General features: G+C 37.1%; 1 protein-coding gene across 1 annotated transcript in view; it reads right to left on the minus strand.

Annotated features, from left to right (window-relative positions):
- SMARCA1 (SWI/SNF related, matrix associated, actin dependent regulator of chromatin, subfamily a, member 1) overlaps positions 1-17,884 on the minus strand; it is a 67,002-nt gene that overhangs the window by 18,563 nt on the left and 30,555 nt on the right. Inside the window, exons 11-19 of the mRNA XM_045030770.1 lie at positions 16,866-17,092; positions 15,694-15,815; positions 14,938-15,090; positions 12,947-13,079; positions 12,240-12,388; positions 11,279-11,398; positions 9,180-9,290; positions 8,911-9,024; positions 2,483-2,605 (exon numbers count right to left, since the gene is read on the minus strand). Coding sequence (XP_044886705.1) covers positions 2,483-2,605; positions 8,911-9,024; positions 9,180-9,290; positions 11,279-11,398; positions 12,240-12,388; positions 12,947-13,079; positions 14,938-15,090; positions 15,694-15,815; positions 16,866-17,092 — 1,252 coding nt within the window. The remainder of the gene's footprint in view (positions 1-2,482; positions 2,606-8,910; positions 9,025-9,179; positions 9,291-11,278; positions 11,399-12,239; positions 12,389-12,946; positions 13,080-14,937; positions 15,091-15,693; positions 15,816-16,865; positions 17,093-17,884) is intronic.

Raw genomic sequence — 17,884 nt, forward strand, 5'->3', positions numbered from 1 at the left:
GGTATGCATACTTCCACCTTTTCATGTTCTCTGTATGTATAAATATCCCCTGTCTGTGTGTTCCATTCTATGCATCCGAAGAAGTGAGCTGCAGCTCACGAAAGCTCATGCTAAAATAAATTTGTTAGTCTTTAAGGTGCCACAAGTACTCCTGTTCTTTTTGCGGATACAGACTAACACGGCTGCTACTCTAAAGCAGCATGGTTTCTCTGTCTATTAGACTGCAACACCTTTTGTACAATATGTCCATTTCTCTACAGAGGAAGGGTTTCTAGATTATACAACTACTACTCTTTCAGACAAGTTCTCCTCCTCAATAATTAATCATTAATACGCCAAATCATCAGGACCAGCATTCAGATATCAGGGAATTGGTCTCATCCAATGACAGTGTCAGGTACCTGCAGAAGCCAAACCTATCCACTGACATTTGGTTAAGATGAATGAGATTTTAGACCATGTCTTATCTGGCCATGTGATAACATTTGCCTGTCCTGTGTGACTTTTTTAAAAATTATCTTTGGTAAGAGTGGGTAGGGTAGAAACATACTGGAAACCTGCACGACTGGGAATGCATACACTATGTAAGTTGTGATACCACTTGCAGATATTCAAGAGAATGGCAGTTGGATAAGAGAATCCATTGAGACCTGAGGACCCAAAAACTTTGGGGAAAATACACCTCACAGTTTGTGGGATTGTGATCAAAGATCACAGTGCAGTATTTTCAGAGATACTGTCATATATACTATCTGTATAACAGCATGGTTCAAGTATGTTAATAACTAATCTTGGTCTATTATATAGTTTTTAAAAGAATGTTACACTTTCTACCTTAAATGTAATGAAGAAAAAAAAAGTATCTTGTTTAAAAAATAAAAAACAACCAAAAAAACGGAAATGGGTAAAATAAGTTAACCTCTATGGGTCAAATCTAGCTTCTTTTACTCACACAAATAGTTCCACTGATTTCATCAAGCGCACTGATGTGAATTAGACAAGCAGGATGGCCTTAAGTTAATACATAATATATCACAGGCAAATTCAATTTGAGAATGGGATAACCATGGGAGACAACAGCTAAAGCCCCTAACTCAAACACAGCCCCTCCACAGACATTTGAGGTTGTCAGAAGTATATACATAATGGGGGAAAACAGAAATTTGATCAACAGCTCTTCAAACCAGCAGACAAAGATATAACAAGATTCAATGGCTGTAAATTGAAGATAGACAAATGCAGACTAGAAATAAAGTGCAATTATTTTTTCTTTTAATAGTGAGGGTAATTAACCATTGGAACAACTTGCAAGGGTTGGGGTGGATCACTCCATCACTGGACATTATAATGCTCCATCACTGAACATTATAAAAATCAAGATTGGATGCTTTACTATAAAATATACTCTAATTCAATCTCAGCTACTGGACTTTAAACAGTAATTAATTTATGGATTCATGGAAGTCCTATAGCTTGTGTTATGTAGGAAGTCAACTAGATCATCAGAATGGTCCCTTCTGACCTTAATATATGACTACATCAAGAAATCCCAGGGAAGAGAACCAAAGGCCATCTTTTCCAAAACACAGGCATCTTCCCTGATTCTAAGAGAGATCACATAAAAATCCCATGGTATTTAGTCATGTGCAGAAATTAGAAAGTATCTAAAGATATTGTATATCATGCTGAAACTCAGATATTAACTCGTGGCATCACTACTGCATACTACCTAACACACAGTCAAAAGCTAGAAACCTCTGCATCGAATTCCTGAAGCACTTTCCTGGTATTTAATCAAGCAAAACTAAACACATTTTAATGATACATTTGCTTCAGTGAGGGCTAAAGAGGCACTGAGTAAGGCAGATTTGGCCCCTGATAGGAACACAAAAGCTACAATATGAAAGGATTCTGACTTTATTTATACCACCAGAAACCCAAGTTGGAATTGCAGATAACAGCACACACACTTTGGAAGTGTATTACTTGTTCAAAAGAAATATAAAACATGTTAAAAATGTCCTTACATTGCTTAACCTGATGATCAGTTTGGACTCTCTCTCCTCACTCCTTACCCTGTTTCTCTTATCCTCTCGCCTCTTCCCTATTCTGTGGATTTGGTTTCCTTTCTTGAGTCTTTAGTCTCCTTTCCCTCTCCCACACCTGATGAATTTCTAGTCAAATACAACTGACAAGATGGCTGGATAAAGCAAAGCATCATTTAAATGTCTTTAGGTTAAAGCATCGCTGCATTTAGACTGGAGGGATATTTTTCATTACACCTAAACATTTTGTGCATGTGTTTTGTTTTGTTTTAACTTTCATAACCTTTTGATAGTTTTGTTTTACTGTATACAATACTGAATGAAAAATGTGAACTGCCATTTTTATAAACACACTGCAGTCTCCCATGTATATTTTAAGAGTCATCTTTTGATGAAACGCCATGCACTAAATACTTTAGCTACTTTTATCATTTTACTTGTGTGAGCAGCTTCTCTTTTTCTTCAGTTTCTTCTGGAGTATGAGGTGCAGACTCATCAATCTTCTTTTGTTCCTCTTTTTGTACCTGAGCTGCATTTGGGAGGTCAGGATTCCTAGGGACCTAAGATCAGAATAAAAGAATGAGCAAGGAGTAAAAGAACAGTGTTACATACTCATATCAATCTCACTTTACAATTGACTCTATAAACACAAGTTAAATTTGACAGGATTGATGCAGTCCTCACCACTGAGCATTTGTTACAAGAGGAAATGTTTCTGACGCCTTGATATACTGGTAGAAAAAAAAATGTAAAACATGTCACATAGCTACTGGAACATTTTTTTTGCAGCTGGATTTACAGTTTACAGAGATGTTGAGGTTGAAAATATTATCCTTTCAGGCAAGGTGTATATATCAAAATCATAAGTCATTCACTGACATTTGCTTTTTCTTGGCTTACAGGCTCCTGTTTCATTGAAATGTAATGTTAAACCTCACAGGTAAGCAACCAAAGATCTAAGTTAATTAAGTTCCTTAGGGGTGAAGCAATTCCTCTCTATGATAAGTGCTGTTAGAGCCCATAAAAATGATAAAGGTATATTTCTCCAGTGATTAGGAACTAAAGCAGACAATGACTTTTATAACTATTATCTTTCCACTGTGAATAGAACAATTTAAACGTTATTTCCCCTCCCCCCCATTGTTGCTTAAGAGAGAAATGTTTTTTAAAAAGTTATTGCTCAACACTCTCACACAAGAGGCCCTGATCCTGAAAAATATTAGGTCTGCTTTGCACAGTGCCAGGTCCTGTGCCAAGCACATCTTGGGCCTGACCCGCAAAAATGAAGGGAACAGATCTCAGCTGGTGTAAATTGTCACACTTCCATTCAAGTCAGTGGAACTATGACAATGTAAACCAGCTGCACGTCTGCCACACTGTGTATAACAGAGATATACTCAATATAAAGGTACACTGCACCCTATTTACAAAAAGAAGTTTTGCTGATTTAAAGATAGGAGATTACAACACTAGGTAGAGCAAGGCAGGTATCATTTTATCTCCCTGCCCAGACTGCAGCAGGTTTTGGATTTTGTGACCTCTCTACTGTGTATTACATTCCGAAGCACATACTTGAAATCAGATTTGAATGTGACTGTTGAACATGCAAGCAAGAGAGTTTCTTCCCTTCATAGTCATCAGTATCAAAAAGGAGTTCTACATGGATGCAGGTCCTTAAACATGCCTATGTGGTGGAACAGCATCTACTAGCCTGCTGACCTATTAAAAAGTTCCCACCTATTGGATCCACGCATGTGGATTCAGGGACTTGTTCCCTTCTCACTGTAACACTCCAATGTGCCCGAGTGCATCTGAAGCCAGCACAAAACCTCCTTCCTGACACAAGGAAGATCCTTCACCCCTCCTCTGCAGCCACTCCACCCATGTCTTTCCTGCACAGGGTACTGCTGGAGATCTATGGCACACAGAACTTTGTTCTGGGCCCTTCCCTCATTGCTAAGTCTTGCTCATTGCTCAGTGTTCTGTGATGGCAAGGCACAAAGGGAAAAACAAAGAATGAAATTTAAGCCTTAGCTAAGAATGTTCTCTCTTGTTGTTTTTAAGTTGAAACATAACCTCTATAGTTTGTGGTGATTTAATATGAACTATAATATGTTCAGTACAAATTCACCCCTCTGACATTTGTTTTTTTAAATAGATCTCAGTTTTAATATTAGTTTTGCCTTAAACTGAGAGAATGCATCTTTATAATAAAAAGATTTTACATCAAACATCTTCAAGAAAATCTCAGGTTGTCAAGCACATTGCATCAGCTGCGTAACAATATCAAAGAGATGAGCCTTGATATACTGCTCTGTTACACTGATAGTAGACAAATGATACTCCATTGATTTCAATGGAGTCATGCTGACATAATATTGGAGTAAATGAATGGTGATTTGGGGCTTTAGTATGAAAACAGTTTCTTTACAGGAGTTCAGTGTGACTGGTACAATTTAGGACTATCAAAATAATCGGCAAGAGAAAACATAATTGATTTTATGGCTTGTAATATATAGGACTATGTAGAAATGCCAGCTAGTGAACATCTCTATTTGAGCTTCAAGAGTCACAAAAGCAAAGTTAATAAACAGTGATTTTAAATTTCCCTTTACTTCAAATTATGAAAATATAAAATGCATTCTTTATTTCTTTTCCAAGCAGAACACAATTACTATCAATGTCATATTTGTTACTCTTATTCTCATTAATAATTGCATTACATTTGGAAGTTAACCAGTTCACAGGTTTAACTTATGTGAACTGATGGTTATTCCATAGTGAATAGGCAAGTTTAAAAAAAAGTATGTGCCACATTCTGCTGCTACTCATAATCCACATCCCAAAACTTTGGTCCCCAAGTAAAGCAATGAACTAATGACATATATACAAAAGTAACTTTCATAAGAAAACTTTTGAAGAGTTACTTTTTATATTTGAAAAATGTAGTAATATTCTGCAATAACCACCATTCTGTAAGAGTGGAAAGAGGGCACATTTTGTCCTTATTCCTGGCTGAGATTTTAGCAGGCTTTTTACAGAAATATAGAGTGGTGTATTGAATGTGATGGTGAGTTCATCACACACAAATTTAGTTCTACTGCTGCAAAGTTAGTTGCCTACAATGCTGCATTACCAAAATTCAAGCTTAACAAGCCACCTGTATTTATCAGCTTATTTTTCTCCTTAATAGATTGTTAATATTTCAAAAAGCCAGGAAGCTTTCGTATTTTCCTCAGCCATGTATAAAGCAAACCCTTCTCACTTAAGACCCCAAGTTAGACATACTGGAACAAGTTCTATGCTATAGCACACAGGAGTTTCAAAGAACATGCTTGGGCTTAACAGGTTAGAATTTGGCCCACTACTAATAACCGAGGACACAGGGTACCGCACTATTTCCTTAGAAATCTAGATCCAGGACTACATTTATGATCAGAGATCAATCCAGTTGACAAAATTTCTTTGAATATGATGTAACCCGAAGTAAAGCAACAGTTATGAGACTCATTATTAAAATACCATAAATGGACCTGTTTGAAAGAGAACAGACTTAGAACCCAAGTCTTGATTCCAGCCAAGGCTCACTTGGCACAAGTCCAGAAAGGGGAAGGCAAAAGGTGGCTTTATGCCATCTTTGTGCTCCTTCAATTCTGTGGCTGACCAGATGGTCAGACCCCAGAAAGCTGCTAATTACCTCTACGGGATGCTATAGCAACAAGGGATCAGCTGGGTGCAAGCATGTCCTGGTCACACCTTCTTTTCTCTGATCTAACTTCTAGGCAGAAGGCTATGGCATATGAGCAATTATGCCAGCTTTATGTCACCAAAAGGGCACCCTCAATGACGATTCAGTGGTCAGCTAAGCCAAGTACTACCTCATATTAAGTCTGCCCAACACTTCCCTATTTTCTGTTGCTTATAACTTTGCCGAACTTAACCATTCATGTTCAAATCCTCCATGCCAGGGGACTGCCTCGGGCTACATTTTTTTGGGAAAACTTCAACCAAAACAATCCAGCAGTGTTTCAGAACAAGGCTATTTTAAAATATACACATTGTAGCTGTGTGAAATTCTGGTGACCTTGTCTTGGAAAAGCTCTAGTGTCCACATACTCTGGACCAGGGACTTGAAGTTTGGCAGCAGGTGGGCTTTGTGTCAAGGACGTGCTTTTCTGCTGCCCCCATGAAAACCTGGCCAAATTATAAGCCTTTGAAAACCTGCAATTTGCACATGCCCGTTTGTAGATTTCAGTAGCTGAATTCCCCAAAGATTCCATTTACACTAGACATGCTCCAGCTCATGGCTACGCAGGTCTTTCCCTACAATTGCAGCTCTGGGCTGTGAAAAGTTTGGTTGTAGACGGATGGTGTGGAGTGGCAGAGAGAAAAATCACAGGGAGAGAAAGGACAGTCTCATGGCTAAGGCAATTGAATGCTTCTTTGGAGAACTGGATTCTAACCCTGCTTTTACCACAGAGTTCCTATGTGATGCTAGGCAAGGTATCATGGAGATAAATTCTTGAATATCCATGAAGCATTCAAATACTGTAGTGCTGAACATCATAGAAAAGCCTCGAAGGAAATTTATAATTCTGCCCACTGAATTCCCACATCCGAGTTTATTAGATCAAAAGAACAAAGGAATAAGAAAACGTAAGCGGAGATATGATAAAGATGTCTTAAATTAAGAATGAAATACTAAGCAAATGGGCCACTCCTTTCTGCCCTCTCTTATAATTCGAAGTAGAACTATGAAATTAAAGACAATCAACTTGAATGGACAAAAGGCAATTTTTTTTTCTTTTTTAATTACACAAAATACATAAATATGTAAAAGTCAGATATTATTCAACTATAGCATTGTAAGAGTCAAAATGTGGTTGCACTTACATATAACTAAGAAACAGCAGTTGCACAAGCTATGACAAAATTACAAACTGTATCGTCCTCATACTTCTGGGCATATGGTAAGGTAATAACCAGCTGAAGTCAGCGAGACATTTCTTGCTGTGGCATATTACAGTATTACAAGTGGCAAACTGCAGTGCATGCTGGGAGTTTTCCCACCTTACTCTGAAGAGTCCAACATAGGCGGCTAAATCTGAAGACAGGATAAAGGACTATATCTATTTTCACTGACCTGTTCCAGTAAGGTCTGTTATTAACTAGAGAAAGCTGACAATGTGTTTCCCTCCCATTCAAGCAACCAACACTATAGTTATACCATTGTGCTCAAGGTGCTTAGTGTCTCTCAAACTGTGAGGTCCACTAATCTTGAGAGATATCAATCAGGCTTAGTAAAGTGAAAAGATGCATTGTAGGTAAAAATCAGTGTAACTGAAGCTGACTATATAATGAGCACATGGTTAGGAAGTTTCTAATTTGCTAAAATTTCTAGGCTCATTTTAGCTTAGAACTCTGCAAACTGCCCTCTGTTAATAGTAAATAAAAATACTTTCATTATTGCTATTTATTTTACACGGTTCATAACTGTGGTAGGTACTTTACAACAAGGATGCGATGACATGGTTGCTGCCCCAAAAGAGTTTACAATCTATGCCACCTAATGTATTTTTAATTTTATTTAACTCTAGAGGAGAATCCCATTGTATCCCCTTTTCTAAATCATACACTCAGGAGAGATACAATATTACAGGCCCTCTTTATCTCGTAAGTGGAATGTTAGGGCAAATTTTACTACGTTAAAGGTGTTAAGGTTAATATACACAACTCCTTTAAAGTCTTCGTATTTTCCTGGAGCGGCATTTTTCTTTAAGAATTGCTGCTACATTTGCCTTTCACCTGTTCTCCATGAGTTCTCAAAAATGATTGCCAATGGCTATGGTATCACCTCCTTCCTTTAGAACTCAGACAAATTTAATCTAGTCCTATTGATTTAAATACATTTAAGTTAGCTAAGTGTTCTTTTACCTGCCTCTAGTTAATATTCTATTTCTAGTTTATATTTATATCACTAAGCCTCTTGCTTCTTTCATTCTTTTTGCTGAAAGTGTTAAGCACGTGCATTGGGAAATTACCTTTTCCTCCTCTAATTGTGCTCACTCCTTATTTAACAGTAGTCCTACATTTTCCTCCATACTTTTTGCTCCTAAGTAGCTACCCCCCTCCCATAAAACATTTCCTGCATTTTTTTTTTTAATTAAAACCAAATTTTGGTAATACTACATCATTTTGCCCTTGTCATTTCAACATCGTATTTGTTGCCATGTAATCCCATCTTCTGACTTCTCCTGCATTACATTTTTAGATCACTTTGTAATTTCATGTTCCGACTATATCTTTTCCTGGACAAATCTCTTTCCTGTCTCTCTCATTTTGTCACAATTGGCCTTATTTCTGCACTAAGTTATACCTGTGTAAATAAAAGAGCAACTCCACTGAAGTCAATGGAGTCACATCAGTATAAAACTAGTTAGTGCAAGTGCAAGAGAGAAGAGAATTCAGCAGCTGAATAGGGGAGACGCAAGTCCTAAGACCTGCATTAGGCATGAATCCAGTTGCTAGGGCTCAATAAGGAGAACCAAACATTGTTGGTGTCTGTTTTAGTCTTTTCTTAGTATTAATGAAGTAGGATTGTTATTTTGTAAAACATCAGGCTCTTCTCTTGGTTACATTTCCTGGATCTTGTTAACTCCACATCACAAGAGGTCCAAGAGTAATCAAACCAACAGCAAGTCAACACAAATACAAGATTGCTAGAAAGCCTCTAAATTACCTATTAACATGACGTTAGTACTTTCATTTGCCTTAAGAATTTAGCAATTCTCACTATTACAACGAATCTGGATACACTGGTGCTAATACATTTAATTCATTTGAAATAAAGAAAAGTTATTATTACCTTATAGCCTATAGTCTTGCGATAATAAAGAATTTCTTTTTCCAGAAGCTCAAACAATCGTGGCGGAAAAAACTGGAAATCTTGAATATTTGGCTGTTTGGGGGGTCGTGGAGCCTTTAAAAATACACATATATGACCATTACATTATTTTTTTATTACTTTCAGTTGCCATAGTCCAGACAGTAGAAACGTTTTACACTGTAAAACACATATTGATTTTACTACAAGTTGAAAAGAGTGGTACAGATTAAAAATCTATATTCTTTTACCTTGGGAACTTTCGGTTCACTAACACGCAGGGCTTCTCTAAAATATGCATCCACTGCATAGTTTGCTTTGCGCTCGCGTTTTGGAGGCTCTATCCATTCCATCATACTCATCTACACACAAACAACAGTTTAAATAACTCCAAACATCTTCTTGAAATCACAAAATAGCAATTATAGTAGTCAGTTTGGGTTGAACCAATTAAGATAGTTTCCACCAATAGACCAATAGTATTTCTATTGTGAACACTAGTTAAAGCTTATGTTTCAGCAGAATTCATGCTACAAGGTTCATCACTAAGAGGCAAATTCTGATGAAAGCATTTTAAACAAACATACAAAGAGGATTTCAAAGGGGTATGGAGGTGAGGCCAAATATGTAAGTAGCCATGCGGAGAAGACAAGGGATGTGGCCCTTCATTCCACCACTATCTCTGCCAAGACATGCTAGAAAATCTACATGGAGGGTTGTACATATGTCCTACTTCCGGGCTGCTCCTACCTCTAGCAGCATTACTCACGCACATGCTATATTCTAATCAATATTAGCTATTGAATGGAAACTTGCCAGAAACACCACAGATATCCAGGGGATAGTGCCATATACTAAGGCTACAGCTCAACTCCGTCCACTATTATCTGATACACCACCGAACACAGAAGAGAGGTGACAATGTTGTGCTGGCTTTGCTCCCCTCCCTGTGCTTTTTAAGGGACTTACCAGAAGAAACTGTTATTTATCCCCACTGCACATGCAACTGAGAGAACGACAGAACCGTAATTAGCAAGGTGCATTTTTCTACCATATTTTCAAAAAGTTGTGAACACAGCTTCAAAGAGATCTGAAATATCAATTACCATTTTAGGCTCTGAACCTTCAATGACATCCGCATGGATAGACTCCTGCAGTTTTACAAAGCTCCACCAACGTCAAGGAAGCTCTGCGAGAATGCAAGATTCTATCCATACCAATATTTTTGCAGTACCAGAGCCCTCAGGTTGCATTCAAGAATTTGTTACTGTATATCTCCAAATATGTATCATGGCCAAGCTCTTCAGTCATCACCAGTGTTGGTATAACAAATGTATCTGACAATGGTGAATTAACCATAATCATACAACAGGTTCTACAAGATCAATACCACTATTAGTGCTGGTTAAGCTGGCTTGTTCCAACACAGAATAGAAGATACCAGCAGGAGGAAAATATAATGCTGAAAAGATTTCCAAAATGGTTTCCCCTACCCCCACTGTCTGGATTGGTAGGTAAACAAGGAAGCTTAAGGTGAGAATAAATATATGACATTCTTCCTGTGGTGCCTTGCTATAAAAAGAAATTTGCTTTGGAGTGTAATTTTAAAAAGTCAAGGGCCCTTATTTTTGGTTCCTGGAGCACTCAACAAAATTCAGTAAGGGGCACAAAGGTGGCGCAAAGCCACCTTAGTCTCATACCCAACCTACAGTGGATGCTTAAGAGGCTGTTAACAACAGATGGGAAATGTGGAGGTACAGGGAAACCTTTGGTTACGTCCCCTGCACCAGCCACAAGGAGGGAAGTGGCATCAGAGCTGCTACGGTGGCTCCACCCACCACTGGACAACACCCTTATGCTGGGGTGATCCTCCTGTGGCCAGCTAAGCAGTTGTATACACTACTGGACTGGTGCAAAACCACCCTAATGCCAAGGAGAATCTGGCCCATGTTCTTTTGGAGTCAGTGGGTGTAATTTTTATCTCAGTTACACAGGAATAAAACCAGTGTAACTCCAAAGACTTCCAAGAAGAATGAGGCATAATGCAAGTTTTGCCTCAGTCAGAACTATAAGATTAGGGCAATAGCAGCTTTCGTCTTTTGAAATGGATGTTTGTAAAGAGTAAGTTTTTTGACAGATGAACCTCATCTTTTTTTTTTTAAATAGTACCATAGATAAAGTAAAATTTTAGAAGAGCAAAGTAAAAATTGTTCAGTGAATTCCCAGCCTCTTATTTATAGCTATGGCATTCCTAATGAAATGTTTTTATGCTTGTGAAAATCTGATTAATTACAATCATAAGATGAGTGAAAGTGAACACATTGTTACAGGTATGAGAAAACAAACTTACCTTTTGTTTTTCTCTATAATCTTCACCTTCAAAGTTGTATAAACTCATCTCTGTGTCCATAGTGAAGTTCCTTAAAGAGCTCTCTCCCATTTTTTGCAAACGTTCATTCATTTCAGCTGTCTAAAAATAAGGCACAGAGATAATAAAAGTTATCTTTATCAACACATCTGAGATGTTTTAAATTCTGTATGAAGTTTCTAAAAATAAATCAGCATCGCTCACTTAAGTTTTCTCCCTTCTTTTTTACTTTCATGTGTATTAGTACCCATCTTTCATGAGTAGTAGTACCCATCTCCTTCATTAGGAACTGAAGCACACCTTTTATTCCAGTCCTTTAGTCTCGTACACTGAGATTTCCTATTAAGCTAAGTTTAGTATGCTGTTACAATGTGGCCCAACATCTCCTATACATTATGCTGGTACCAAATAATTTCAACAAAATTTATGTACAACTCTTCTGAGCTGAAAAGGTAGTTCATTAGCCCACTAAGCTACCTATTGCCATATATAGTTTCAAAAAGATCTTACATCTATTAAAAAAAAAGGTCATAGATTTCTGACCAATAGTTTTAACAATACACACTTCTAAAAGCTTATTTAATGAAACAACAGTGCTAAAGCTAACATTTTATTAATTCTTTTAGACTTGAAAAAAAACCTGCTGCTTTTGAGAGACCTTAAAAAAAAAACCTCTTATGAAAAATTAGATTGTAACATATTCAGGTAACTTACTGAGAAGCAGGAAATGAGAGCACATAACACAGATCTACAGCTTTTTCCCTTCAAAGATGTTTCCTATTACATAGAGAAATGGCAGATAGCTGCTAGTACAATAAATACAAATTCTGTCTGGTTTTTTTTTGTGGATGAGCAACAAAACAAGATTTACAATTTAAACAGATTTGGTGATTCTTAACTCTTTTATTTTACAATTATGTTCCATAAGCAACTATGCTCTCACCTTCTTTTCACCTCTTTCTAAAATAGTGGTAATATCTTCCTCTGTCAGTTCACTGTCCTTGGAAGCAAAAACATGCGTGGCTCCATGCCGGATCATCTGCAGCATTTCATCTTTTGCTAGTTTGTTAGACTGCTGATCTATGAGTCTTCCTAGCATTAGAAATACATTGAAGGCTTTAAATCAAAATGGTCAACCTTTCCCATGTCGAGCCCAACCTGAAACACCCTTTCCATCTAGTGAGGGCCAGCTTCCCATTTAGCAACACAGGAAGGTCAGGGGAGTTGCACACTGAGCTTCAACTGAAATTGCAATGCAATTGTGCAGTTCAATATATTACAGAAATGTAAATAAATGCATTACCTACTGAACTGGAACACGTCTTTTTTTTTTATAGCATGCATATTCAGAGAAGCACTATTCAATAGCTACTTTGCTTTTACTAATTCAGTTTCTTAGGAGTAGGTGTTCTGTCCTGCACTCTTTACTCAGGCAAAACTCCCATTAATGTCAAAGAAAGCTCCATCTGAGTAAGTAGTAAAGAATCAGGCCTTTAAATGGATGCTTGCTATTTTAGGTTCAATTAATATTCCACTATTACAGACATCAGGCCTAATTCTTCAATGCCTTGCACTCTGTATGGTTATTTAATCCTGTGCAAAGTGAATCAACCAAATTCTGTCCTCAAAGGTGTATACAGTATTTGATACCTTGCTGTATAACTATAGAGTCCAGTCTCAGTTTTATCTCAGCTCTTTCTACAATCCTGTCTTCAACAGTATTGTCAGTGATAAGTCGGAATACACGAACTGGCTTCTTTTGACCAATACGGTGTGCACGATCCTAAATAAAATAAAATTAAAAAAAAAACTTTTAGGTAATAGCAACATAGCAGCAATTTGGCTGAAATATCTTAGCACAAGCATCAGAAGAAACTAATTTCAAATTATTCTAGATTATTTTCTTGGTTTCCTACTTACTGTTGAATAAGTCTACAGAACTGATTTTTTTTTTTAAAATCACTATTAGTGTAATATTTATACATACTGGGAAAGATTGACTGATCTCAGATACACCAGTGTAAATCTAGAGCAAATGAACTGAAGTCAGAATTACTCTGGATTTACATCAGTGTAACTGAGTATTGTGTTGCAGCTAATCTAGCAAATATTGTGGTGATTCAGTATAGAAAATTTACACAAATTACAAACAAATATGACAAGAAAACAAATAGGAATTTGTTCTTCTGTTCGATTTAAAAAAAAAAAAAATCTGCTTTCTAGTGGGCCATAAATCATTGGTACAAGAATTCTGGATTGTGTTGCACTTAATCCCTGATACTCGGAGCTGTTCAATATTTTTTTAGGGTCAGGCCCCAAATGCAGAAAAGAATTGTAATAAATAATAAATTAGAGCATCATACAACAGAAAAATGGCAAATCCCAACTCCCAATGCCAGAGAGATTTAGACATGGTTTTTCTACTTGTGGTTAAATAGTAGAGTGATTAGAGAACTTAGAAATTCCTAAGATAGAATTATTATGTTAGTCTATGTTGTATTGTAATATTTTACATTTGATTCCTTTTAATGCCTCCATCTCCAGCTGTTATGCTCTCCTGCATATTAATATAGCAGCCTTCCTTCTGAATAATCTCAAAATACCTCACAAACTATGCACACATTGCACCACAGAAATTTAGCCTACATCTGCAGCACAATGTAGTAGTCAACATGCTTCACAACAACATGGTGAAAAGACATTTTCACTAAGGCCACCAAAACAGCGCTATATGATCTTTAACTTCCATGTGAAACAAACTAGAGGCCTTGGTTGTAATGTATCACCCAAAAGAAGAATTTTTTTTAGCTCAGAGTTGATCTTTTTTCCAATGGTAAGATTATTCCTGGATCTCTTTGTGTCCCTGTACAGGAGCTGGGCCCAATCCAATTGGGCAATAGAGGAACTAGCCTAGTGCACCTATAGTACTAGGCTCCACGTAAGGGCAAAAAGAGGCCGTGCAAGTCCTATCACTGAGGTAAATGCTTCACTGTACCCTGTAAAAAGGTGGCAGAGATGTTGGTCCAGCATGTGATTTTCCTAGAACCCAAGTCAGAATTCTGGCTACGCCTCTTCTGATGTGTCTCGAAGCCAATCTGCCCCTAAAAACTGTATGTGCCTTTCATCGTTTATTGCAATGTGTTTTTACAGTCATTGAATTTTGCAATTGACTATTGTCAATGTTTGTGTGACAAAACAATACTGCTGGACTATGGTGAGGAACGTAATCATTTATGAGAGACAATTTCAGCATTTTTTCTTAGATGGATATTTTTTGGGGGAAAGAAATTTGCCATTTCTTCCATAATTTAGGTTACAACTTTTTCCATCAAATTGCACACTTTTTGGAATTATTTATTAATACTAAAGTGGAAAACAAATAGCCATTTTTACAGGAGAAGATTCTTTTTCCAAAACTGCACTTTCAAACCAGAACAAGGATTTAAGGGTTTCCCCCTCCCTTTTGTTAATAGGTACTTGAAAATGGCATAACTCAACATGGAACCTGCTTTTCTTTTTCCCCCTCCCTTTAATCCACACTACAACTTTAACAAAGCTTTAACATTGGAAAAGTAATACCACTATATTCCTTCATAAGCCTTTGAGTTCTATCATATGTATTATTTTATATGGATACTCACCATAGCCTGCAGATCCACTTGTGGATTCCAGTCTGAATCATAGAGAATAACCACATCAGCAGTTGCCAGATTAATCCCCAGACCTCCTGCCCTGGTACTGAGCATAAAAATGAATTTGCTACTGTTGGGAGCATTAAAGGTGTCTATTGCTTCCTAAAAAGAAAATAGAAACTCATTAAGATAGCAGAATCCTCAAATAAATGATTTTATTAGTGACTTTCTTTGGTGTCCATATACCATACCAACAACTTTAAAAGGCCAGGTTTGCATAGGCAAACCAAATAATTTCTCAGTCACTATAATGAAATGTTTCATCATAAAAATGTAAAGCCCCACAAGTCCTACACTGTGGCCCTGACCTTGCAATTTACAATACAAGCATACCACTACACACAGATGGAGCCCCAGAAGTCAGCAGGGCTCTGCATAGTCACAATAACCTACTGCACATTGTCAAATTATAGGATTTGGACCTACATTCCCAACCAGGTACTGTAAGTATGTACCTCAGGTTACTTATTCAATTTCAGCCCACTTTTCTAAATTTCTAAAAGTTAAACATATTCAGGGTATATTAATATTGCCTCAGATTTTCCAAAAAAGAGTTAGTAGTACTGTAGCAGACCGTACATTTGTCCTTAGGCAAATCTAGAGACTTTACTTTCAAATTGCATGCAGGTATCCAATGGCAGAGTTTGTCCAACTCTAAATAACCAGCTTAAATAATGAAGCAGTCCTTGTTAACACATCTCTCACCTCTCTTTCTTCATGAGGCGTCTGTCCATCTAGTCGGCAGTACTCATAACCACGCCACATGCAATAATCCTCCAGAATATCCAGTAAGCGGGTCATCTGACTAAAAATGAGCACTCTGGAGCCTGACAGATTGGTACAGAAAACAAAGTAATTTTAATATAAACCTTATCACGGAACCAAACAGGAATAGGTTAAGTGCACAGAGAGAATTAATGTGAAATACAGTACCACTTTTACATAATATTCCTTCCTAACTGATGATCAGTTTATTCAAACGGTTCTATTTTTTTTTGTAAGTTTATTTTTCAGTAATTGATTTTAAACTCCTATTCTGCAATTTTTTCCAATAAGGGTTATTTTTACTATTTATACAACAGTATCCGGATATCAACCGAAGAAATAAAAGAATATTCTTAAAGACAGTAACAGAAACACTAGATTTCCCCCCTTTTCCTCCTCCCCACCACAAGAACCGTTTTTCAAAAAGATGGAGATCACTAGTCCCCCCAGTTCATGCATTGTGGGGAATTTTAGTTTGTTTGGGTTTTTTTAAATAGGGCTTCTATCAAACTTAAAATCCACTAAATTCTACATTCTCTGCCCCACATATTGTATTGACTTTCCATCATTTAAGTGATATTCCATTGTCAATATATGTAATAACAGTGGTGGAAGAGACCCAAAATGTTTGGAGCTTGAACAAACAAACCATCTAATATACAGAAGTTTATTCAAATCTACTATGGCTCCAGCCAGTCCGTGCAAAGACAAATACCAGCACTCTGAACAGGACCTGGCTCTCCAATTCTTGTCCTCAACTCCCATGGAAGCCTATTGGCCTACAAGCCATATCAAACATCAACCTGACAGGTGGTCAGGTCTGGTCTCTCCTGACATATCCCCTTCTCATCTCCCAAACTTCCCTCTTAATGGCTTCCTATTCCACTCTTACTTTTCTTAACTCTTCTCATTTTTTTCCCTCCCACCTTACCCCTCTTTGTCATTATGAAGTTCTCCCTTCCTCTATGCCTTGCCTGCCACATAGAAATGCCACAAAAAACTTTTAGTTTGTAACAAATAAGACTTTGTAGATGGGAATGATTTTTAAACTGGGCCATTTTATTTGTTATTAATACTCTTCATATAGCTATTGTTCTATAGCTTCCACTCACCCTGTTCTTTGAGTTTGGCTAGCAGTTTATCCAGAGCTACCATTTTACCACTGTTATTGACAAGATGCATGTCAGTAGTATAAGGAGGTCCAGGTTCAGCACCATCGAATAGGTATGGATGGTTACAGCACTTTCGCAACTGCATCAAAATATTCAACAGACGCATCTTATCCATTTTCCCAGCGGAATTTAGAATGTCAATATCTTTCATCAGGATCCTTGTATACCTGAAGTTTTACAGGCAATAAATAAGGAGTTTACAGCATCTAGTTTGTGCATATTTAAAACACAAGTAACTCTCTAAAATGTCCTGGGGTTACTGTGCTTTTTTGTTTATTTTTTAAGCTGGATAATTAAAACATCCACCGTTACATTATGCAGGATTTGACAAAAATTAGAAGGGACATAAATTCTTATGCTCTGGTATGTAAGTCAACATCTGACCAAAAAAAAGTTTCCCTTTGAAACAGGTTATTCCATAATTATTAGCCATTGAGTTTCTTGCATTTCTTCTGAAGCATCCAGTTAAGGCCACTGTCTGTCAGCTTTGGGATTAGATGGACCAGTAGGTCTGATCTTGAGAAATTCCTGTTTTCCCATCACTATGTTTGATAGCTACATAAAAAGAGATGGATGAAAAACTTCTTTTTTTTTAAAAGAAAAACAAAAAAACCCAAAATAATCAAAACCCTTTTTCCATTTCACACCTCTGCACAATTGCATCATGCTTCTGTTTTAGATTTAGTTCTACTCTTGTTACTGTAAATACACTTTTGGCAGGTACTGGGGAAAAACATTCACGTAAGCCGCTCCCTAAAAGCAGGGCAGGAGAATCAAGGCAGCATGTTAGCACATAATTCAGATAGTCCCACTGTGCATCAACAAAAGAATGAAACTGACTAGACACATTTATTAAATGCACAAGTTTAAAAAAAAAACGACAATTTTTCTCTAGTTCCTTTTAGTTTCAGTAATAGTGTTTTTTTAACTAGCAGATACAAATATTTCAGGTGGAAATG

Source organism: Mauremys mutica, chromosome 9, assembly GCF_020497125.1.
Source record: "Mauremys mutica isolate MM-2020 ecotype Southern chromosome 9, ASM2049712v1, whole genome shotgun sequence".
Taxonomy (NCBI): domain Eukaryota; kingdom Metazoa; phylum Chordata; order Testudines; family Geoemydidae; genus Mauremys; species Mauremys mutica.